Raw genomic sequence first — 20,950 nt, forward strand, 5'->3', positions numbered from 1 at the left:
ATCTCCATGCATGGCTTGCGGACTTCCTCTCTGGTCGTAGTCAACGTGTGGCCCTGAATGGATTTCTCTCATCTCCCCTTCCTGTTCAGGCTGGAGTTCCCCAAGGCAGTGTGCTGGGCCCTGTGCTTTTTCTGGTCTTTATCAATGATCTCTCCGACTCTCTGGAAAATCCTCTCCATCTCTTTGCTGATGACTCCACTCTCTGCCGCTCCATTCCTCTTCCCTCAGATCGGCAGGCAGTCTGCAGCCTCCTCACTCTCTGAAGACCTGGACAAATCACAGACTGGTCAAACAAGTGGAACATGTCTTTCAATCCTGACAAATCTCACACTCTTACTCTGTCTCTCCAAAAAGATCGACTGGACAACCCTCCCATCTACTTTCTCAACAATCCTCTCCAAGAAGTTCTGTCGCTCAAGCTTTTGGGTCTCACTATCTGTCATGATCTTTCTTGGGAAAACCACATTTCCAAGCTGGCCTCCAAAGCCAGTCGCCGACTGGGCATCCTCCGTCGTTTGAAGTCCTTCCTCGGCACACCTGAGCGCCTCACCACATACAAGGCTTTCATCCGCAGCTCAATGGAATACTGTTCTCCCCTATGGGCTGGTGCTCCTGCCTCACACCTAGCTCGGCTTCACGCTGTTGAAACCAAAGCTTTCAGAATCATTGGAATCTCCCGCGATGAAGCTAACTCCGAAGGCCTTTCACTCACTCACCGCAGGCAGGTCCATTCTGTCTTCTGTCTACCGTCTTTCTGTCTTCTACCGACTCCTCTCCGGCCTTGCTCCCCCAGCTCTCTCTGTGCTCTGTCCCCCAATTATTCCTACAGGTCGCACAAGATCTGCCAGCAACCCTCTTATGGTTAAACTGCCAAAATCTAGGCTCTCTACTCACCTTCACTCTTTCATTCCCCTTTTCTCCCGCCTCTGGAACAAACTCCCCCACTCCCTTCAATCACACTCCTCTCTTCAGGTCTTTAAAACAGCTGTTCACAACCATCTCTTATCTTCCCCCATCCAAAACCTTGATCTTTTCTACCCCCACGAATTTTCACCCCAGATAAAAAAAATTGAAATTCCAACTTCTTTCGTATAAGTCTATGCAGTGTCCATATGTTTTATACCTCTCCCACCTCCCCCCCAAGCCCTCTCCCTCCCACAGTTCTCTCGATGTCCTTGCTCTCAAATGTTGTGTTTGTGACCTTCCCCCTCTCTCCCCATCTTGTCTACTGCTCCCCTTATTTTGTGTTTTGTGTGTCGGTTTGACTTTTTGTGTGATTAATGTTAGCTCTTTCATGAGCCTCGATCTTGTATCCAAAAAAAATAAAAATAAAAAATTATATTATTGTTTAAATTCTATTTCTTCTTTAATAATACCCTTCTTTATTCCTTTTAACTTCTTATCACATCTTCCAATTCCATTATCAATATATTTATAAGCATAAGCCTTAGCTCTCAATCCAACATATTCAGTCATTACCTTTCCTCCTAATTCATCCTTAAACTTTCCAATAACCTTTTTATTCTTTGAGGAAAACAACTGATCGGTTGGTTTATAATTGCTCGTATCATACAAGTCACTATCCTCAAGCATATCTGAATAAACATCTTCCGTTTTAATTTCGAAAATGAAACTATCCGTATCCATATAAAGTAGAGAAACATTATCTTGATGCTTTGGTTTCAAATTATTGTAAAGGTAATCATACATTCGTAATTTTGATAAACCAAGAACCGTCGTTCCTACATAAATAGGTTTATCCATTGTAATACTATCTTTTTGTAAATGAATAGCGACAAAGTTCTCTGAAAACACCACTTCTCTTTGAAAACTAGGTTTATTAATTAATTTTTCCACTTGTCCCCAAGATGTAGTAAGTCGTATGTTTTGTCTATTTCTAAGATTTTCCATTGTCTTTCCAAATACAGAATTATTCATCAATTTATAAAAGTCTCTCAAAATCAGTTTTTGCTTCGGTTCTCCTTTGAGTGTTAAAATCAATATACTCCTTCATCCAATGACTTTGGTTAAACTGTATAACTCTAACTCTGTGTACCTTCTTTACTATCAACCCCGCCAATACATATTGTTTTAAGTTCCTTTGGTGTAAAACATAATTTTCTTCATCATATAATGTAGTAAGTAATTTTTCTGATGGTTTACCCTTTATATTACTTGGCTAAAGATGGTCGAAGAAGAAATGCGGGCCAGGGGGTTAACAAGGGGAGATGCAGAAAATAGGGCAAAATGGAGAACATTGTCATGGGGACCGCAAGGCTAACCCCGGCGCTCTTGCAGGGAAAATGGCCTTTTAAAATGCCTGTTGTTGTTGTTGTTGTTGTGATACCCTTTCAGCCTTCCATTCAGGAGGATGTAAGTGTGCAAGAACACCCCATAGGAAACATTTTTTATCTTTGTTTTGAATATTAATGACCACCTTTTTAAGTTTTATCTCTCTTGGTAAATCAATGTAAGAAGAAGCTTTTAGGGGGTCTGATGTTGAAACGTGTATATCGATGCATAATATTTTAGTAATTTCATATCCATACTGTTTATCATCTTCATTCTCTTCCTCTTCTTGTTCTATAAGTTTATCATAAACGTTAGTTAATAAGAACCCCTGGTGTGATGTGATAAAGTAAGGTTTTGTTCTCATATAGAGTTTTTTTAATAAGATCCTCTTTTTCAGGAATCGATTTTTTAAATTCTATTTTTACTCCCAAATAAAATTTAAGGGGTTTAATCTCAGCCAACATATTCTTTACATAGCTTTCAACATATTCTTTACATGACTGTTTCAATCGCCTCAGCTATTGATTTTGGTTCTGGGGGTGTTAAACCAAACCTCCTTATTCTAATATGGTTCCTAAATGCATTATCAGTGTCCTTGATAGTGTATCCCCTCAACTTCATGTGTTTTTGTGATTTAAGATGGGTGGGAAAGATCCCCTTCAAGACGCTATCACAAACGCGACAATATTTTTTTTGTCGTTCAAGCGGAGCTACCATATGTAAAGGTTTGAGCGTGATTTAAGATGAAAGGGAAAACTCGCCTTCAAGACGGTCTTATCACAAACGCTACAATATTTTGTTTCTCGTTCAAGTGGAGCCAACAACTGAGAAAGTTTAGCTTGGTGTTTGTTGGTGTGAAAATGTTTTATATAGTTGTGTTTATAATCATGGTCACAAACATCACAATATGTTGTGACTTTGTTGTTCTTTTAAAGAAACTTCATCTTATTATATGAATTCATCTCTTTATATATAACAAATATAAAAATCAATTTTTTTGTTATATACGATGATTTAAAAATATATATATATATATATAAAATGGCACTGAGTTATGATAATTTTAATATTAAAAACATCATTTTTGGAACACCTAAATATTCCAAACACAGGGGCGTTGAATCTTGTAAGATATCAATTAAATATAAACATTCGAATGAAAACATTACAAAACTATATATTGAAACACCAGAGGTATTGTCTTGGGGTATTAAACCAAGCCGACCTGTTGGTGTGGGTAATAATAAAATTATTAGATCATTTTCTTTCCCAATTACTATATTCAATTCATGATCATCTACATCAACCGAGAAAAGGAAAACTATGAAAATATTTGAAGCTATTCTTTCATTGGTTAGGTCCCATGTATTAAAAGAAACCAAATTTAAATATCCTCTCAACATAATAAATATATTTTGTGCAGGAAGGGTGTCGGAGTGAACTCCATTCAATGTACAATGTGCGCTGAGTGGGTTCATCAAAATTGTAGTGGTCTGAGAGGGTCATTAACCAGTGTGGCAGCTACATTCAAATGTAAGGTGTGCACAGAGGGAGCTGCAGATGGAGGAAATGTTGAGTTGGATCTTGGAGACGGCGTGAGGCTGGAAGGTGTGAAAACATTTTGCTACCTCGGAGACATGCTGAATGGAGAAGGTGGATCAGACTCGGCAACGGTTGCTAGAGTGAGATGTGCATGGAAGAAGTTTCAGGAACTGAGTGGTGGGCTGATGAGGAGGGGAGTGTCATTGAAGCTGAAGGGAAAGGTGTATGCTGCATGTGTGAGAAGTGTTATGATTTATGGGAGCGAGACATGGGTTATGGTAATGAACGTAGAGCAGCAACGAAGGTTGGAAAGGGTGGAAATGCGAATGGTTCGGTGGATGTGCAGAGTGTCGTTGAGAGAGAGGAAGACAAATGATGAATTGCGAAAGATGATGGGAATACAGCCTGTGATTGATGCTGTGAAGAGGAACAGGTTGAGATGGTTTGGTCATGTGCTGAAGAAGGATGAAAGCGACTGGTTGAGAAGAGTGATGGAAATGAATGTAGAAGGAAGTAGATGACGGGGAAGACCGAGAAAGACTTGGCTAAAGATTGTGGAAGAAGAAATGCGGGCAAGGGGGTTAACAAGGAGAGATGCAGAAAATAGGGCAAAATGGAGAAGATTGTCATGGGGACCGCAAGGCTATCCCCTGCTCTTGCAGGGAAAATGGCCTTAAAATGCATGTTGTTGTTGTATAATAAATATATTTTGGCGTGTGATGAGGGGGCATCTTTCGGGGATTGTGCTATCACTATGTACCCAACGCTTATGACAACTGATGAAAATGATTCTCCAATAGAGATTACAAGAACATTTTATAAGGATAATGTTTCTGGTGATAATATTGACGATTGTTGTATAAATCCTCAAGATTTGATGGGGGTAAACTGTGAGGTTATTTGTGCAATCGAGGTTTCTCAGATCCTGGTTGGTGAGCATGGGTTATTCATTCGATCGAAAGTTAATGATGTTGTTGTTAAACAAATATTTGAAAAAACACGTAAACGAATGATTCGTAATATATAGGGGTGGGTTTTTGCATACCCGCTGTAGGAATTCCCATTCGCTGTCACAAATATTCACAAATGTTTACAAACTTATAATATTACAATATTCACAAACTAATTTTTTTAACCGTGTGGTTAAAAAAATGGTTGTTATAATTATTTAATTATGTTAGAAACTGGAAATTGAGTAAATCGAGAAAATCACAAAAATCGTGAAAATTGGGGGGAAAAATGACAAATCAGAAATTTTGAAAATCTATTTTTTTATTTTTTTGAAAATCGTGAAAAGTAAATAATTAATTGGTCACTTCCGGTTTGTGGTGAGTCACTTCCTGTTTTTGGGTTGAGGCAGTTTCGGTTTAGGGGCAAGGGGGATGTGGGGGAATGTGGTCTGTCCCAAGAGTCTCATTTTATATCTACTCATGAGTGTCATGTTATTTTATCGAAAACAACCCGTTTGTTTTGCTTGGCTATTGCATGGTCCCCAAAGCACGTCTTGATCCCAGAAATAGTTGTTGTTTTAACTGCTCGGAGTTTAAGCTTGAGGAAGACATGGTATTCTGTATTATCTTACGAAGATAGATGATGAGTTTAAATTGAATAATTTTAAACATACTGGCATCACAGTCCTCGTGTTAGAATTTAATTTTACTTTAGATCCAAAATAAAAGTTCATTTTTACTTATCGTACCATGAACCAGCTTCGCTGATCAGTGCAAGATTTACACGATATATTACACTTTAATTGTGTGCGGAATAAAGGAATCATAAGACTTATAAAACTAAACAAATATATAATTAAATAATCACTCGCGGTTCCCGATCAAAAATAAATGATAAAATAATTATGTAAGAAACCAAGCAACTCCACTCCACACGTCATAACCCATCTATAATCTTCTTCCTCGCCCCCCCCCCCCCCCCCCCCCCCCACGCACCCCACCCGCTCCCCCAACCTCCCGTGCGGAGGGTTTGCGACCATCCTGTGAGCCAGACTTTTTCCTTAAACAGAAAATACCAGCAATATTGGGGGTCTGTGGGTAGGTGAGGATGGTTTATGCCTGCAAATACCACAAATAGCCGGAGCACAGGACTGCGCAATTTAAATAAAACAAAGATTGTACAAGTCGTATAAATTAATTAATTCCAGAATTTACCGCAGTTTTAGCACTGTTGACGCAGTGGCTATTCCACCACCTTATCGAACACTATTCCACCACCTTATCTAACCTTATCTAATTAGTTATTCATACCTGTTGTTTGTGTCCTTTATGACATCCTTAAAAAAAGTTATCTGTGTTAGGAATGATTTTCAATTTTGTTTGACAGAGTAAAAAACAAAAGAAAAAAAAATCGCACCCTTGTCTAAAAGAAGCGCTTCAGTTTGGCATTTTTAACATTAAATAAACAAAGCCTAGAAACGAACGAAACCCATAAGAATTGCCCTTTAGAACCCTTTAGAATTACCCTTTAGAACCCTTAAGAATTCAACACAGTGGGTTAGAAAGGTTCTTCTTCATTTTTTACGGAACGATCATATCCAAATATAGAAGCAGCTTCACCACTTTAAAATATCTCACTCCTCTCTGCGCATATGCAAACGGGATGAATTCAGAGACAAAGTACTGTTAAACGGCAGGTTCGTTTTCTGATTCATGTCCCGATTCATCTTCAAAATACAACATTCCATTTATACAAGTTGTTTCTCAATCATAAACTGATAAGACCAGCTTACGGACATGAACCAATTACTTGATCCCACTTTTTGCTTCGTGTGCGCAGGGTAATTCAACAAATTTTACAAAACAAATCCCATACAAAAATAACAATTCATTTGAGAAAGTTTCAGTTTGAAATGACATAATAAGAAAAACTTGCGTCTCATGGTAGAACTGAGTAATGCATTCATGATCCAATTCAGGAGGCGGGAGCAGTGATGTGCAAAGAATCTCTATTTGGTCTTGAGGGACAAGCAACCCACAATAATGAGTAAGATAGAGACACATCATAGCACAGCCAAGTCTGTTTTGACTTGATATGTTTTTCATGTCAGCAAACTCCATGATTAGTCTTCTGAGTAAATCGTACCACATCGCCTTGGCCTGGGAAAATAAAATAAAAGTTATTATTCATGTCGAGTCCATTTTTCAATAAACCTCGCGATTCTCAAGAATATATTTGATATACCATAGTGTCTGTCTCTCACGCACACGCACACGCACACACACACACACACACACACACACACACACACACACACACACACACACACACACACACACACACACACACACACACACACACACACTTCAACAGTTGTTTTGTGCCGAGTACTTGATTGAAAATGACCATATTCTAAGAATGAATTCGAATCTTTGCTTCTGAAGTTCTGTTTCGTTGTAGTATTATCAATGACTGGTTGTATTGTGTTTTTGTAAATTCTAGTCAGTGTTATTATTGGATAGCATTATGTCCAATTGCCATTGAGATGTCCTGTAACTGATGCTGATCACATACACAATGACCTCATCCCAATCCCTCCTCCTTCCAAATTTCCAGTTTTCCTCCTGAGAGTGTCCTTCTGTATCCATATTGGTGACCCGATGCATCCTATCCTGTCCCCATTCCTTCCTACATCCATTGTTTATCTGTCTACCTCTGTCTTGGTCTTCAACTTCGCTGTTGATGTTTACCCAACTCCGCTGTTGATGTTTACCCTACTGTTCCTTTTGTCCTGTTGTGTCATGATCCCTTCAGTGTACATGTACTAGCTTTTCCACGAGGCTCGACTATGTATACAAAAAACACGCTTCTGGATTTGAAGAAGTCACCTGTTGATATGATAACAGAATACAAATAACACTATTTTCAAAACATTCACCTGACAAGTTTTCCCACATGCTTATTTGACCGCAACTATAGCTCATTGGGGCCAACTTCAGGGGCAACATGACTTGAGATAATTTTTATAAGCTACCTTCTCTCATGCCAATCATTTATTTTCGATACAAGATTGAGCCTCATGGGACAGCAAGGTGACAGAGTGTAAAAAGGCAACAAATGACAGTGAAAAAACAGTTGAAAAAAGAAACAAGTGCATGAGCAAACCAGAAAAAGGGAAATAGGACAAAAGAGCCCAGCATTCCATTTTAAAAGAGCCCAGCATTCCATTTTGCCCTTCAATTCACTTAATCCCCCTTTCTCAGAAAATGCTATTCATGTTTCTTCCTTTCCTTCCCTTCCCCAGCTCTTACTTCCTCTTATGTTGCTTTGATCTCATAGTTAAATATCCAAGAACTCAAAATGACCTGATTGAGTTGTACATTAAACAACAAAAGCCAAAAGGTTCAAGTCATGGGTCCTATCAAGCTGACAGGCTGGCCCAGCAATAAATCCTCAATTGTTTAGCTCTTCCATGAATGAATATATATGAAAACAAATATAGACATTGCAAAGCAACCTTTACACAATCTATCAAAATGTTGAAAACCTAAAACAAAAGAAAGCGTATTATCACAGTTACGGCCCCACACCACAGTAGCAATTTACCACAGTCAAGTATGGGGTCGTAACAGCCGAAGCAGTCGCTTCATGGATAGCCAAATTAACAAAGTACTCTGAGTGGTGTGAATACTCCACGTGAACCGAAGGTGGTCTAACACCATGACAGTTATTCTTTAAATACGCTGTGCCCAATTTGGGTCGAATATACAGATGAATACACAAGACACAATGATCAATACTCTGAAACAGTTATGATCTTAGCACAACAACAACAACAACAACAACAACAACAACAACAACAACAGGCATTTTAAGGCCATCTTCCCTGCAAGAGTGGGGGTTAGCCTTGCGGTCCCCATGACAATCTTCTCCATTTTGCCCTATTTTCTACATCTCCCCTTGTTAACCCCCTTGCCCGCATTTCTTCTTCGACCATCTTTAGCCAAGTCTTTCTCGGTCTTCCCCATCCTCTACTTCCTTCGACATTCATTTCCATCACTCTTCTCAACCAGTCACTTTCATCCTTCCTCAACACATGACCAAACCATCTCAACCTGTTCCTCTTCACAACATCAATCACAGGCTCTATTCCCATCATCTTTCGCAATTCATCATTTGTCTTCCTCTCTCTCAACGATACTCCGCACATCCGTCGAACCATTTGCATTTCCACCCTTTCCAGCCTTCGTTGCTGCTCTACGTTCATTACCCATGTCTCGCTCCCATAAATCATAACACTTCTCACACATGCAGCATACACCTTTCCCTACAGCTTCAACGACACTCCCCTCCACGTCAGCACGCCACTCAGTTCCCGAAACTTCTTCCATGCACATCTCACTCGAGCAACCGTTGCCGAGTCTGATCCACCTTCTCCATTCAGCATGTCTCCGAGGTAACAAAATGTTTTCACACCTTCCAGCTTCACACCATTTACAAGATCCAACTCAACATTTCCTCCATCTGCAGCTCCCTCTGTGCACAACTTACACTTGAATGTAGCTGCCACACTGGTTAATGACCCTCTCAAACCACTACATTTTTGATGAACCCACTCAGCACACATTGTACATTGAATGGAATTCACTCCGACACCCTTCCTGCACACAGCACACGGCACACGGCCACTTCCCAGTTCTTTCCACCTCACCACATGCTTTACCACTTGCCATCATCTTCGATTTTCCGATATTCACCTTCAGACCTTTTGTCTCCATACATTCCTTCCACTTGTTCATCTTCTCCTTCAGTCCATCCATACTTTCTGCAACCAACACCAGATCATCTGCATACAACAACTCCCACGGTAAACCCTCCTTTACGTTCTGAGCCAGCACCTCCATCACAGCTACAAATAGTAGTTGACTTAGTTGACAAATGACTTGACTTAGTTGACTTAATGACTTAGTTGACAAATAGTATTTGACATCACACCCTGATGCACTCCCACCTTCACCTCAAACTCACCACTGTTCCCGTCCTTCGTCTTTACAGCTGTGCGCGCTCTTTTGTACATTGCCATCACTACTCTGATCAACCATTCCTCCACTCCTAACTTCCTCAATGCCCATGTCACTACTTCACGTGGAACCCTATCGAATGCTTTCTCCAGATCAACAAACCCAAGAAACAACTTCTTCCTCTTCTCCATATACCTCTCCTGCAACTGCCTCACAATAAAAAGCACGTCTGTCGTTCCTCTTCCTGGCATAAATCCAAACTGCATTTCGTCAATCTTCACTTTCTTCCTTATCCTCCTCTCCAACACCCTTTCCAATACCTTCATTCCATGCTCCAATAACTTTATCGCTCGATACGAGCCACAGTCCAGAGGGTCACCTTTCCCCTTGTATAGAGGGACGAGGGTACTCAGTTCCCAATCCACTGGAATGCGGCCTTCTTTCACCACCACATTGCAGATCTCTGTCATTTTTTTCACACCCCAATTTCCCGCTGCCTTCAACATATCTCCCACAACTCCCGTCGGCCCTCCCGCTTTTCTACTCTTCATTGCTTTTATCCCTTCCTCAACTTCCTTCTCGGTTATCTTCTCTGCCGGTCCTAAAACTGGGTTACTCTCTATGTTGCCATCCCATTCATTCTCTGCATTCAACAGTATTTCCATATATCTCTTCCATCTTCCTTTAATTCCATCTGGGTCCACAACGATTTGTCCCACTTCATCCTTCAAGCAACTCACCCCCATCACATCACACCTCTCTTTCGCTATCTGCTTTGCAATCCTGAGTACCACTCTCTGACCCTGTTCCAAATCCAAGCGTTCTCCGAACATTTTCCTACATGCCTCCTGTGCCTTTGCTACCTCTTTCTTTGCAGCCTTCTTGGCTGCCTTATAACTTTCATGCTCTGCCTTTTCTGCCCCCATACCCTTCGCCTTCTGCCACTCCTTGAACTTCTTCCTATTCTCGTCAATCTTCTTTCCAACTTCATCATCCCACCACCATGTTTCCAAGTGCCTCGGTGGTCCTTTTGTCCATCCACATACCTCACCAACGGCTCCCAACAGACTATCTTTCATTGACATCCAACCACTTTCAAGCTCAACCACATCATCCTCTACCATACTCACCCTCTATTTTAATTCCTCCCTCACTGTCACCTCTTTCAACCTCCACACCTTCATTCTCGGTTGGTACTTCACCCGCCGAGCTCTCCTTGCACATTTCACCCTTATGTCGCAGACAACCAAGTGGTGCTGTGAAACAGCCTCCTCCCCCGGGATCACCTTTGTGTCCCGGAGGTGCCCCCTATCTCGCCTACGCACCAGCAGGTAGTCAACAGTTGTCGTCGACCCACCTGACGTGTATGTAACAAGCTTATTATCCTCTTTCTGGAACTGAGTATTACAAATCAACAAATCAGCTCCATCAGCAAACTCCAAAATCCTTTCACCTTCTCCATTTCTCACACCATATCCGTAACCCCCATGAACTCCCTCAAAACCGTCCATACTCCTTCCCACATGTCCATTTAGGTCTCCTCCTACCACAACAACTTCCTCATCTTTCACGTTTTCCATCAGCTTCTCTATAGCACACCAGAACTTGCCCTTCTCTTCATCGCTCCAACCAACCTGCGGAGCATATCCCGAGATGATGTTCACCAAAGAGCTTTCCAATCATCATTTTCACTATCATCAACCTTTCACTCACTCTCGTCACAATCACCACACTGTCTACAAACTCCTCAGAATACAGGACACCAACACCATTCACGCCCTCCAGGCACCCTTGTCACACAAACTTGTATTTCTGTCCCTGCCTACCCTTCACCATTCTCACACCACTTCCCTTCCATCTCATCTCCTGCACACAACATATGTCCACTCTTCTTCTGACCAATACTTCCACCACTTCTCCTGATCTTCCTGTCATTGTCCCTACATTCCATGTCCCAAACCTCAGAAACCGATCTCCACGTCGGGCATCAGACGTTTCGTCGTCATAAATGGAATGATTTCCACCCTTGCTTCGATCAGGTCTTAGCACAGAGAAGGAGAAATGAGAAACGAAGCAGCCACATGTCCTTGAGAAATAGGAATAATTTATTAAGAGACAGGACAACATCGACAAAGAATCCCGCATCGAAGATAGACTTCAACGACAATTAACGACCCTAACTCTAACCCTCACAACAAAAAACCAGTATTGCCTCTTCCCCGACAATCTTCCGCTTCCGGTTCCTCAGACGAGGTTGTGTCATCTGTGCTTCTCCCGATCATCGAAGATAAGTTTACTCCCAATCGTTTTTGTCGAATTTCTCCTGTTTATTTTGCTGTGTAAGTGTTTACTGTGTGTTTCTAGTTTGATGTCGTTTTGTAATTCGTGCAAATTTGTATGTATTAGTCAGATTGTTCGTACATGTTTGGGGTCTGGTTCGCCTCGAGGCCTGCCCAGTCTCCTCGTCGAGCTTTTGTTTATTCACGTTCGTTCTTTCGCTGTATTGCCCTTTTTTTTCTTTTTACCCCCTTACTTCCCCCGAACCTCTTACCCTTTGTTTACCGTCATTAATACAAATAATAATAATAATAATAATAATAATAATAAAAATCAAAATAAGAATTTCCTTCTCTCCTCACGGCCCCCTTTCCCCTGTCCGTGACCATGTGTTGTCCCGCCCCTCCCATTCTCTTTCCTTCACTTTCTTCTTCCTTTCTAGCCGATACTCACCTTTCCAATGCTAGTATTCACCATACCCCTTCAACCTCTCTCCTTCTTTCTCAGATCCGCTTTCACCTAACCTTCAAAAAAAAAAATTAACGAAGGAAATAACAAGGAGGCACCACCTTCCATACTAACAATTTGCTTATATACCTCCCTGTTCCTTCGTTCCCTGCTCACCTGGCTTGTTAATATCTGACTCTTCTGTTCCTCCTTCTGAACCTGTTCTGCAATTAATCGTCCCCCTCAGCCTCCCTGCCAATATCAGTGAATTCCCAGACAGTGTTTCACAGTTTTGTATTTAAATGTTTAAATTTCCCCCTGTAGTGCTATTTTCACTTGTATATTACAACTATTGTTTTCACTTCTTCCTCTTCAAAAGGCTGTCTTCAATTTGCTCATGAAATCATTCCGTTTCAAAAAAAATTAAATCTCTTACAGTTCTTCTTTTCTACATTCGATAAACTAACCTTTATTCCACCCCTTCTCTAACGTTTTTAAACGGATCTCTGACTTTAAAATCTCAAGAAACTCTGTTTGTAATAAATGTTCGATTTTAATTAATCATCAAATACTTTCAAAACTCCCAACTCACCCCTTTAAATCTCTTCCTCACCCCTCCCCTCCAAAACTCCTCCCTCTCCCCTCTCCTTCAAATCTCCACCCTCACCATTTTTCTTCAATTCTCCCCTCTAACCACTCCTCCTCAAAGATCCCTTTTAACTCCTCCACAAAGCTGCCTCCTCCCCACTTCCTCTCCCTTCCACCTCCTTCACAACCTTCCACGTTGCTCTCTGCACCCCCAACACCCCCCACCCCTCAATCAACTCCTCACTGTGCCTCATCCCATCACCATAAAACCTTTTGTCCTCCTCATCCTTCTCATTCTCCTAGCTCTTCTGCAATCTCTGACATGCTGTCAACAGCTCTCCCTACCTCCCCTTCGCCTCCCTCATGTTATCCTTCCCCTCCCCTCTGCTGTATCCGATGCTCCTCCTCCCTCTTCCTTAACGGCATGGACCTCAAACATCCAGGGCCTTCGCTCAAACCTGATTGATCTCTCCGATACAGGTTTCTTCTGACAAACCAGACGTCATCTCCTTAACAGAAACTTTCCTTCTTGAAGACGTCTCTGACTCCGAAGTATCTCTCCCTGGTTATTCCATCCTCCGGTATGATAGACCTGAGCCCCGTCCTGGTGGTGGGGTTGCTATCTTCATCAAAATCTCTCTTCCTCACTCTCCCTGCACTGTACTCACTCCACCACACCCCCAGGAGTACCTCTGGCTATGGTTTCCTCTCCGCTCCCACCTTTTGTTCATGAGATTTATTTCACTCCATTTACATTTCGCTGTCTAACAACATGGACCAACTGCTATCCACTCATCCCAACTCTCTCTTCCTCATATGTGGCGACTTCAACTATCATCATGCCTGCTGGCTGGGTACCTCTCGCACCAACCATGGCACCTCAGCAAAGGACTTATGCGACTCATTGGGACTGACAATCTCAGTTTCCCGACCCACATCTCAGTCAACGGAACATCTTCTCTTCTTGACTTGGTTATGACTAACTTCCCTGCAAATATCTGATATTCTTCTTCTGCTCCAATCGGTTCATCTGATCATTTACTTGTTAAAGTAGACATCTCACTGGCCATTCTCAGAGAGCCTCCTCAGCGTCGACGAGTCTGGCATTTCATTTAGGCCGACTGGCACGGTCTTCAAGCAGCCATCAATCATCTGGACTGGTCTCCCATCTCTCCTGCCTCTGACATCAACTCATCCTGGGAATTCTTCCAAAGAAAATTGCTCTCTCTCATGCACAGATTCATCCCATCGCATCTATAGTTGTCATACCCTTCCTCCCGTACATGGTACACTGAACCTTGTGGTGAGGCAGTTGCCCTGAAACAACTTGCCTTTGCCTTATGGAAAGCAAATCCAACAGAAGGTAATCTCCGTTCGTTCCACAAAGCTCGAAACAAGTGTGTGTCTACCCTCAGGAGAGCCAAGAAACAATCAATAGCTCTCTACTCTCAAGACTGAACAGTCAAACTTGTCTCTCCTCCAAAACCTGATGGCATCTGGGCAAATTTGCTCCTGGTGTTTGTTCCCCTTCCATCCCCTCCCTTACCTCAAACAGCTACACAGCTGACGACAACAACAACAACAACAACAACAACAACAACAGGCATTTTAAGGCCATTTTCCCTGCAAGAGCGGGGGTTAGCCTTGCGGTCCCCATTACAATCTTCAACACAGCTGACACTGCACATAAAAAAGCTGAATGCATCAACTCTCTGTACCCACATTACCCAGTCGTACCCAGGTACTCCTGCACTCTGTATCCTTCTCTCCCGACAAGGTGGAGAAGTTTCTGTCAAACCTCAAGTCTGATTCTGCAACTGGACCAGACGGCATCAGCCCACGGGTCCAAAAATCCTGCTCTGCCGCTCTATCACATCCTCGCTCTGTTCTCCTCACCTTCTCTTTTGCTTAAGGTCATCTGCCATCAGCTTGGAAATCAGCCAACATTACTGCTTTACACAAAAAAGGTGCAAAACAGATCCTTGCAACTATAGACCAATCAGCCTGCTCTCAATCAGCAGCAAGGTCCTAGAATCCATCAACGCTTCCGATACTAAATCCTTCCTCTTTTCCAATGGCTTGATCTCAGATCATCAATTTGGATTCAGACATGGTCACTCTACTCTAGGCATGCTGCTTCTGCTGTCTCAAAAATGGATGGAGATGCTCAATGCCAAACAGGAAATCAGAGCAGTCTCCCTTGACATACCTCATGCCTTCGATACAGTCTGGCACCTAGCCCTGCTCACCAAACTCTCCTCTTATGATATCCATGAAAATCTTCACGCATGTCTTGTGGACTTCCTCTCCGGTCCCCCTCTCCAGGGAGGAACAATATTTGAGAGGGTAGGAAGAGGGGGCAAGGTGAAGAGAGGAAAGAAAAAGTATGAGGGAGATATTGCGAGAGTGAGATATCTGTTAGGTTAGAACTGAGCCCACAGATGTTTGAACACCACACAGTCTTAGGGACAGCAGAGGAGGAGCTTTAGTACAGCAGAGGACAGTGGAGAAGTGTGAAGAGAGGAGGCAGGAAGAGGAGATGGATTAGAGTAGTTTGGGTACCGAGGATGAGGAGGAACTGTGAGGGGCAGGATGGGAGGGGTAAGGAGGGGGTAAAACAGGGACGGTGTTAAGAGGACGTAGATTAGAGGAGGTGGGTGAATTGGCAAGAGAAAGGAAGTTTGGAAAGGAAGAAGCTTGGAGGAGGAGGGAGAGGGGCGTGGTTTTGAAAGTGAGGGGGGGGTTGGGGGGAGGTACAAACAACCAAGAGTTCTTCTGATTTTCAATTCAGAGATATGTTTGAAAACGTTAGAGGAGGGGTGGAATGAATACGAGTTAAGAGAGTGTAGAAAGGAAGCGGTGTGCGAGTTGGAATGATCGAAGGATCTTCTTCTTTTTTTTCTTTTTTTCTTTTTTTGTATACAGAGTCGAGGCTCGTGAAAGAGATAACATTTATCAAACAAACAAATCAAACAAACAAATCAAACAAACAAGCAAACAAAGTATATAAAAAGGGGAGCGGTCGACAAGATGGGGAGAGAAGGGGAGGAAGCACACAAACACAACATTTGAGGGCAGGGACATCGGGAGATGTGTGGGAGGCAGAGGGCCTGGGGGGAGGCAGGATAGGTATAAAACGCAAGGACACCAAGGACTTCCAGGAAAGAAGACAAAAGTCACCTCAAAAAAGTGGATTTGGGGTGAAATTAGCGGGGGTAGAAAAGATCAAGGTTTTGGATTGGGGAAGATAAGAGATGGTGGTGAACAGCCGTTTTAAAGAGTGGGATTGAAAGTGTGGGACTTTGTTCCAGAGGCAGGAAAAAAAGAGGAATGAAAGGGTGAAGGTGAGCAGAGAGTCTTGATTTTGGCAAGAGCAGACAGTCTTGATCTGCAGACAGCAGACAGTCTGCTTGAAAGCAGCCTTTTGAAGAGGAAAAGGCTGGTTTTTGTGCAATATGTGAACAGTGGTTCAAATAAGGAAGAATTCCTTTTCTGCAAACAACCCCAACGGCAGTGAAGGTGTTCAGCCTCGTCCAGCATTTTTTTTTTCGGAAATCATGACTTTGCTGATTGGAGCAAGAAGCTGGGCACGATTTGCACTGATGGGGTGGGTGCCAAAAATGCTTGGGAACAAATCAGGAATTGCAGGCCTGGTGAAAACAAAAAGCTCCTCACATTGCTGCATCCTGTCACTCACTACATCCTGCATCGGACATGCACTTGCCTCGAAAACGCTGCGCCAAAATTTAAAGGACGTCATGTCAAATGCAGTGCATCACGATGTCCTCCTGAATCACATGGAAGTGAGTTGGCTCTCATGAGGTCAAGTTTTATCTCGGTTCATGCAATTTTAGGTGGAGGTTGTCATATTTCTCAAAGAAAACGAGAGCTACATCTGCGAAAAGTTTGAGAATCCAGATTTTGTTCTAGGCCTGGCTTACTTGGGGGACATTGTTTTCTCAGTTTCAAAATTCATGGGACACTGGGACATTTTTCATTTCATTCATATGACAATCATGGATGCTGGGGAGAAGTTCAAAGCATTTCTGGACAGGTTGCCCTGTGGAAAAATTGGTTGGAGAAGGACAATTACCAAATTTCTCAAGGGTGGAAGGGCTTCTTCTGGCACACGAAGAGACTAAAGCAATCTTGTCAAATTCCATTCGGGATCAAATTTTGACTCATTAGACAATCCTGAAAAATTCATTTCAAGACTATTTTGGCTCAGAAGAGAAATCCTGCTGCATGGATTTGTGGTCCATTCCTCATTGACCTAGACAATGTCGAGAATGCGGATATGGCAAAGGATGATTTGATTGACTTGAAAGTTAAGGAAATGGTTAAAAATGAGTTCCTGACGAATAATTCAGTGGAATTCTGGTGTTCAATGATGGAGGGATATCCTATTCTTGCCAAGCGGGCTTTGCATTCTCTCATCCCGTTCGCAACAACTTACCGATGCGACGCAGGGTTTTCAACATTTCTGCCTATTGGGGGTGCCTCTTTGTGGTGATTGTACCCCCTAACGCACGTTGGGGCCAAATCTTCCCCATTCTTTCCTGCTGCCTGGATTCGTTAGGGCAGCGCGGTCACGGCCAGAGGTCCCCATGGATCGGCCGGCCGGCCTGCCTTTCTCTTCTTTTTCTTATTTTTTTCTTCTCTCTGTCTGTCTCTCTATATATATATATATATATATATATATATATATATATATATATATATATATATATATATATATATATATACTAGCAGAAGTACCCGGCATTGCCGGGCGGAGGGGGTAGGGGAGGGGAGGGGAGGGGGAAGGGGAGGGGACGGGGAAAGGGGAGGGGAGGGGAGGGGAACGGGGAGGGGAGGGGAACGGGGGGGGGGAGGGGAGGAGAGGGGGGGAGGGGAGAAGAGGGGGGGAGGGGGAGGGGAGGAGAGGAGGGGAGGGTGGGGGGGAGGGATGGGAGGGGAGAGGGGTGGGAGGGGGGAGTGGGAGGGGGAGGGAGGGGGAAGGGGAGGGGAGGGGAGGGAGGGAGGGGGAAGGGGAGGGGAGGGGGGAGTGGGAGGGGGAGGGGGGAGGGGGGAGGGGGGTTCGGGCAGCTTCTTCTCGGTGGTGACCCATAAAATAGATTTGTAAAAATTTCGGTTGCTCACCTGGTTGAGGGTGGATAGAGCCAATGAGGTGGTATTCCTGGCCTTGCACCTTGAATGTAGGCATGAATCCTTGCTCAGTGACGACGCGATCTGCTCCAAACGAAGTCATTTGGAACGAAGAGTTGTAATTACGGATTTCCTTCAGGAAGTGTCTGGATTGAGTCGTAGTTGATTGAAGTAGTTCTTTCAAAGGTTCCGGTGGAGATTGGAGAGAAGGCAAAAAGACATTGCCTCCCCTGCAACACATTCCTGGTGTTTCTCCCTTCCATTTCAAGGCATGGCAAAACTGACAGGTGAACGACATGGAGCCAATATCAACGTTTGAGGAGTAGTCAGTGTTCGGATTGTAACTGAATGCAGCCTTCTCCCATGCAATGGCCGGCTGCCGTCTGCCTGATGGTTGCCAGTTGTTGAGTCGTTTTTGGCGCTGTTCTTCTGTCTCCTGCTGTCTGGCCCTCGCTACACTTTGTTGATTGGCGTTTAGACGTGCCTCTGTCTCATCTTCTGTCTCTCGCTGTCTGGCCCTCGCTACACTTTGTTGATTGGCATTCAGACGTGCCTCTGTCTCATCTTCTGTCTCTACCTTTTCATTTATAGCTGACGTCTGCCTGATGGTTGCCAGTTGTTGAGTCGTTTTTGGCGCTGTTCTTCTGTCTCCTGCTGTCTGGCCCTCGCTACACTTTGTTGATTGGCGTTTAGACGTGCCTCTGTCTCATCTTCTGTCTCTTGCTGTCTGGCCCTCGCTACACTTTGTTGATTGGGCTTCAGATGTGCCTCTGTCATCTTCTGTCTCTCGCTGTCTGGCCCTCGCCACACGTTGTTGATTAGCGTTCAGACGTGCCTCTGTCTCATCTTCTGTCTCTCGCTGTCTGGCCCTCGCCAGACATTGTTGATTGGCGTTTAGACGTGCCTCTGTCTCATCTTCTGTCTCTCGCTGTCTGGCCCTCGCCAGACATTGTTGATTGGCGTTTAGACGTGCCTCTGTCTCATCTTCTGTCTCTCGCTGTCTGAATCTAGAGACACGTTCTTGATTGGCTTGTCGATGGTGAAAAGTACCTTCATCGGCTTCATGGAGTCTCCGATCAGCGATTTTCCTTGCTCGGAAGGTTGAACGTGACAAATTTATTTTCTTCGGTGCCATTGCCTTTATCACAGTCAGTCTTCCAGTCACTCACTCGTAGACAAATTCAAAATACCAAATTCAAAATACTCGTAGACAAAATACCACATTTACATGTGGTAAGAAACGATGCAAACGCACGATTGCTACTCTGCGTCGTGTCGTGGGCGTGGCCAACGTGGCCTCATGCTCCCAGGTGATTGGTTAACTCGAGCTCGAGAGAGCCATAATGCGCTACGTTGAAAGATGATGATCTGAATCTGAAGATGAAAGAAAAAAAAACCTATGTGCTGTGAATGGCAATGTTCCTCGCTCAAATGTGAAAAAACGCAATTGCGCGGCAAGGAACATCACGGGATCGCTCTGAGCGATGGATTGCAACTCTGCGTCCTGTCGTGGGCGTGGCCAACGTGGCCTCATGCTCCCAGGTGATTGGCTAACTCGAGCTCGAGAGAGCCATAATGCGCTACGTTGAAAGATGATGATCTGAATCTGAAGATGAAAGAAAAAAAAACCTATGTGCTGTGAATGGCAATGTTCCTCGCTCAAATGTGAAAAAACGCAATTGCGCGGCAAGGAACATCACGGGATCGCTCTGAGCGATGGATTGCAACTCTGCGTCCTGTCGTGGGCGTGGCCAACGTGGCCTCATGCTCCCAGGTGATTGGCTAACTCGAGCTCGAGAGAGCCATAATGCGCTACATTATGGCAAAAAATATGGATCAAAAGATGAAAGGGAAAAAAATCCTATGTGGTGTGAATGGCAATGTTCGTCGCTCAAATGTGAAAAAACACAATCGCGCGGCAAGGAACATTACGTGATCGCTCTGAGCAATCGATTGCAACTCTGCGTCCTGTCGTGGGCGTGGCCAACGTGGCCTCATGCTCCCAGGTGATTGGCTAACTCGAGCTCGAGAGAGCCATAATGCGCCACGTTATGGCAAAAAATATGGATCTAAAGATGAAAGGAAAAGAAACCTCTGGTGTGAATGGCAATGTTCATCGCTGAAATGTGAAAAAAGGCAATTGCTTTTCGCTCTGAAATACGTGCTAACACGTAACTGAGTTAATGGCGGCAAGGAACATCACGTGATCGCTCTGAGCGAATCAGCACGCTGCTCTGCGACCGGTCAGATTCCGTGCATAAAGTCCTCGCTGAAATGCGTTGAGGTAAAAATATGGTTTAAAAATATTATGAAATCAATTTTTAGGTCGGCCATGTTCGTCCCAGGCTCAATGGCCATGTCTGTGCCAAATATCAAGTACGTGAGCCTCTCCGTTTAGGAGTCTACCGGTAACATTACACACACACACTGTGTTTTATATATAGATCGATAGATAGATAGATAGATAGATAGATATATATATATATATATATATATATATATATAGTATATATATATATATATATATATATATATATATATATATATATATATATCAACTGTCCAGGGCTATACAACAACAACATTGCTGGCTATTAAAAACAAATCCCGAAACCAGTTGGATGCAGCAGATGATGATTTGTGTGTTGCTGTATCAAAGCCAGCCCTTCGGTTTTGCGTTTCAG

At 43.3% G+C, this 20,950-nt stretch overlaps 1 protein-coding gene across 1 annotated transcript in view; it reads right to left on the reverse strand.

The window, feature by feature from the left end:
* RNF213 (ring finger protein 213) overlaps positions 1-6,940 on the reverse strand; it is a 391,778-nt gene extending 384,838 nt beyond the window's left edge. The window contains exon 1 of the mRNA XM_078781285.1: positions 6,721-6,940. Coding sequence (XP_078637411.1) covers positions 6,721-6,935 — 215 coding nt within the window. The 5' untranslated portion in view covers positions 6,936-6,940. The remainder of the gene's footprint in view (positions 1-6,720) is intronic.
* Positions 6,941-20,950: the final 14,010 nt, after the last annotated feature.

The sequence above is a fragment of the Myxine glutinosa genome, chromosome 7, assembly GCF_964187855.1.
Source record: "Myxine glutinosa chromosome 7, kmMyxGlut1.1, whole genome shotgun sequence".
Classification (NCBI taxonomy): domain Eukaryota; kingdom Metazoa; phylum Chordata; class Myxini; order Myxiniformes; family Myxinidae; genus Myxine; species Myxine glutinosa.